Source organism: Antrostomus carolinensis, unplaced genomic scaffold (genome assembly GCF_000700745.2).
Source record: "Antrostomus carolinensis isolate BGI_N321 unplaced genomic scaffold, ASM70074v2 scaffold49599, whole genome shotgun sequence".
Lineage (NCBI taxonomy): Eukaryota > Metazoa > Chordata > Aves > Caprimulgiformes > Caprimulgidae > Antrostomus > Antrostomus carolinensis.
Window position 1 is genome coordinate 2,684 of NW_010341533.1, and position 4,432 is coordinate 7,115.

A 4,432-nucleotide genomic window follows, 5' to 3' on the forward strand; every position below is an offset into this window, starting at 1 on the left:
GGGATCAGTAAGAAAATGTGTGTTTGCACACATCCACTACCCACCAGATATCCACAGGTCAGACTTGGGGTTAAGGTGTACTTACATCTTTGGTAGGAGTCTCATAAAAAAAAATCAGTAGTAGGTTGTATTTTCTTACCTATAAAGGCAAAAGGATAACAAAGGATGACACCATTTAAAATTAGTAAGAGACAGCAGTTTTTCAAGTCTATGCACTAAGTGGAGTGGAAAGTGTTCCTACTCTCTTTCTCTGAATTCCAGTGTCAGAGTAGTGCATTTCTGCTTATTCTTCCTATCACACAAGTCTCTTGTAGAGCTCCACTGATGACCCTGGCCAGCTAAATCTGTTCTGAGATTGTAATGCATTATATGGCTTCTGTATAACAGGAAAGTGAACTTCCTCTTTAAAGCTACGTATTACCAAGTAAGGAGGATTTCTGATGGGCGGAGTTTTCCCTTGAACAGGCTAGATAAAGGCTTGCAGGATTTACAGACCTCTCAGACTGCAATCAGCATGAACTGCAGCCTGCCAGACAGAGTGCTGCTCTGCTACATGATGGAGGCACAGCGGGACAGGTTGTGCCTTCAGTCTCTTTGGGACTTTGTCACAGCGAAGGAGCCATTGATCAAGTCACCTTTTTTTCCAGTGCTGTTTTCTTTTACAGCATACATGACTTTCTGTCTTCCATATATTGCACTGGACTTTTTAAGCACTAGACTACCAAACTTGAGAAAATACAAAATCCAACCGCAGAACTCTCCAACTCTTGGAATGATGGTGCCTTGCATTATTCAAAGTGTCTATCACCACGTTGTTTTGATCTTCCCGGTGACGTTTCTCCACTGGTACTGGAGACCAATCAATCTACCAGTGATAGCTCCAGAGCTGCCTGAGGTCCTGCTAGAAGTTGGAGTTTGCCTGCTTCTGTTTGATTTTGAGTACTTCCTGTGGCATTTGCTTCATCACAAGGTGCCTTGGCTCTACAAGACCTTCCACAAAGTGCATCACAAGCATGTGTCAACGTTTGCTCTTACTACACAGTATTCCAGTGTATGGGAATTGCTCTCACTGGGATTTTTTGCTGCTATCAACCCAGTGTTCCTCGGATGCCATCCTTTGACAGAAATGATTTTCTTCCTTGTAAACATTTGGTTGTCAGTGGAGGACCATTCAGGATATGACCTTCCGTGGTCAACTCACCGACTTGTGCCTTTTGGTTTGTATGGAGGAGCACCACATCATGATCTTCATCATCTGAAATTCAAATCAAACTATGCTCCTTACTTCACCCACTGGGACAAACTCTTTGGGACATTTGTGGGGTTGCATTCTAATTAAGGCTATTTACCTGTGGACTAACTCTTATTTTTTTTATAGACTAAACTGGGACATTAAATTTTCAAAGACATACAGATTATATATATATATTTGAAGCTGCCTATGAAAGCAATAGCTATTTATAACAAAGCCTCTTAATATATGTGTATTTGTATGTATTCTTGGAACTGCCTATGTTAAATGACTGCAAATGGGAGGGTAAATACCTATTGCTTAAATTTGTTTGAGTCAAAGGTGTAAGGGAAGCATTAAGAGACATTCTCTCTTCTTTCCTTCTTTCCAGCTTTCATAAAGCATGTATTGTATTACTGTATGATGTTTTATACATACACCAGAACAATTATCTTACTGTTGTAGGATGTTTTATGATGTAAACAGAAAAGGTACACATCATGGATTTTGTGGAGTTTAATCTGCCAGAGCATATTATTGCACAATGATGTAAAATATTGCTACCAAAGTTAGTTGGCCAACTGTGCAATAATTTTGATATTTATATTTTAAACCTCTTTGTACTGTCCGTTTTTAATAGAAAATAAATATGGCCATTCTTTTAAAATTATATTCTCTTTCATTTTATTCATTCTTCTGTTCATATTAGGAACAGGTATGATTCCTTTTGTATAGGTGTCATTTATTTGAGTGTCGGAGTTTCAGACTTTTCTTATTAAAATATTGTCATGTTATTTCAAAAGTGAACCATTTACTTTTTGTCCAAAATGATGTATTATTTTTATATAGTTTTCAGTTTTGTAGAAACAAATATTGAAGAATGCAGTTTAAAAAGCCACAGTGAACTTTTGTTATTACATTTGTGAGAAGCTTGAATAATTTCCACTATATTTATGGTGTTAGAGCAGAACATTAAGCAGCCCCTTAATAAAAGGGAGCATTGGTCCTTCACAACCACATCAATTAATTGTTACTTGCATCAAAAAACTTGGCAATGAATATAAACAAGATTCTACAAAACAGATGATTCTTTCAAGCAGATTTCAGAGGAATAGAAGCAAGTCTTTCATGATCCTAAACCAAGGCACAAACCAGCTACATGTTGCTAGAAGAGCAGTTATATATGAAACATTGCCATGTAGTCTCACAAAAGTCACACAAAAAAATAAGCATGAAGAGATAAACAGGTCTTCCATGTCTCATTCGGCAGAGGTCCGTATGAACTTCTTCTGTCTACTACGTAACATTTTAATGCTTATAATCTTCTATCTTGTATTACTAATAAACTTCTCAGGATAGTGATGGGAACAGAGAAAATGCAAATACTATAGAGAGTGTGTGATAAACACGCATCATTATCCAAAAATGTCTGTCATTATGTTATGTCTAGAGAGCTGTGTGACCTTACAGAGGCCATTTGTCCAGGAGAAGAGAGAACCCTTAATATTTCCAACAATGTACTCATAAAGGGAACAGCACTTTTGGAAACTGCATCTTTTTGACAACAGGAAATAATTTTTATAAACAGTATGAAATGCTGCAAACTTAATACTTAACTGGATATCACAGAAGAGCAACCCTTCTTTTCAGTGGTAAGAACATGACACATCCTAAGAGCAAAAACTGAGGCTTAAAAGGATAGAAATCTGTAATTTTTGCCATGAATCTATTCAGCTGAAAGAAAGAATTCCCAATCTTTCTGATGATTAAAATCTTAAGTATTTTGGGGTGTGCTACAAAGAGAAGGAAGTATTCTTTTTTTTTTTTTTTTTCCTGCCAAATGCAGGAGTCAAAATACAGTCTCTGATTTCTTTGAGCTGCTTAGTCATTTCGAGGTATCCCAAGGTTATCCTCTCAGTTCTAGATATCCCACTTAATTCAGTTTGGCAAATACTGAGCATCTGACAGGGGTGCTCTGTGGTTTCAGTGGTTTATACCTTATAATGTAATTATATATTGTAACTATACACTATAACAGTCTGTTTCATATACTATTGTCTCTCTGAGTTAGCAGGGTTAAGGCTAACTGGTACTTGGAAATGTTGCTATAGGAAGCCTATGAGCAAATCCCACAAGAAAGGTTGTAGCTGAATCCACAGGGATTATTCCACTTTTTTGCCTTAAAATTAAGAGTTGCTATAACAAATACTTTACTACTGGAAAAAGAGTCCTGGTCAGTTGCAGGCAAAAAACTATGCTTGCTCTTGTCAAGTCAAGTGAGATGGTCTCATTTGGCAGTGACAGCATAGTGTAACAGCAGCGAGGATAATCAAAATGGTGACAGAAGGTGGCAATGTACTGCATGATGATCCTGCCTACTCCTCTCTCATTCACATCCTCATGTTTGCATGACTTTAGACACACACCAAAAATGCATTCCTCAAATATGGAATTTCCCACAGGTTGTATCTGTACTGAACCTCTTGCCAATCAGACCTGGAATCTCAGTTTAAAGGTTCGTTATTGCATGAACTTGGAATGCTAAAAAACCCACAAAACAAAACAAAACAGTTGTCATGTGAAAATTTGACTTGTACATGTCTGTAACGGCTTATTTGAATTCCTTGCTAGAAATATCTATACTCTGTGTTCACGACATAATCCTAGTACAACTTGTCCCTATTTCTCCAATGCTTTGCAGGTAATTTAGGCTCTAAACTGTGTGGGATTTAAACCATTTGCACATTGTGTGTACTTTGAAGCACTTTCTGTAACAGTGTACTGTAATATAACTTCAGGTATATGTATGACAAAAACTCATGGGCAGGAGACCCAGACAAACATGTAACTTCAGGCCTTTGCAATTCAATGAAAAGCAAAATAAAGACAAAAACATATACTGAAGATAAAGCAAATGAGGTTCTTTTTTTCCTGTTTTCATAGAAAGTTCAGCATATACTGTACCACTGAGCGTGAGAGCAGTGAGTTCTGTGTATTGATGGTGCTGAGATTTTAAAACAGGATTTTACAGATGTTACTTCCTATATTTGCATTTCCCCCTGGTCTTTACCACAGGTCTTTACCACAAGTCTTTACCAGACAAAGGGAACAGCATGACACTCCATTGTAAGGGTTTATGTCAGAAAACCAAAACCAACTTTCTCTCTTCTGTTCCAAAATTCTCCTAGCTTCCTTCCTCAT

General features: G+C 37.3%; 1 protein-coding gene across 1 annotated transcript; it reads left to right on the forward strand.

Annotated features, from left to right (window-relative positions):
- The first annotated feature begins 513 nt into the window (after window positions 1-513).
- CH25H (cholesterol 25-hydroxylase) lies at window positions 514-1,893 on the forward strand. The gene has a single exon (XM_010176495.1). The coding sequence runs from the start codon at window positions 515-517 to the stop codon at window positions 1,337-1,339; it is 825 nt and encodes a 274-aa protein (XP_010174797.1). The 5' UTR covers window position 514; the 3' UTR covers window positions 1,340-1,893.
- The last annotated feature ends 2,539 nt before the right edge of the window (window positions 1,894-4,432 follow it).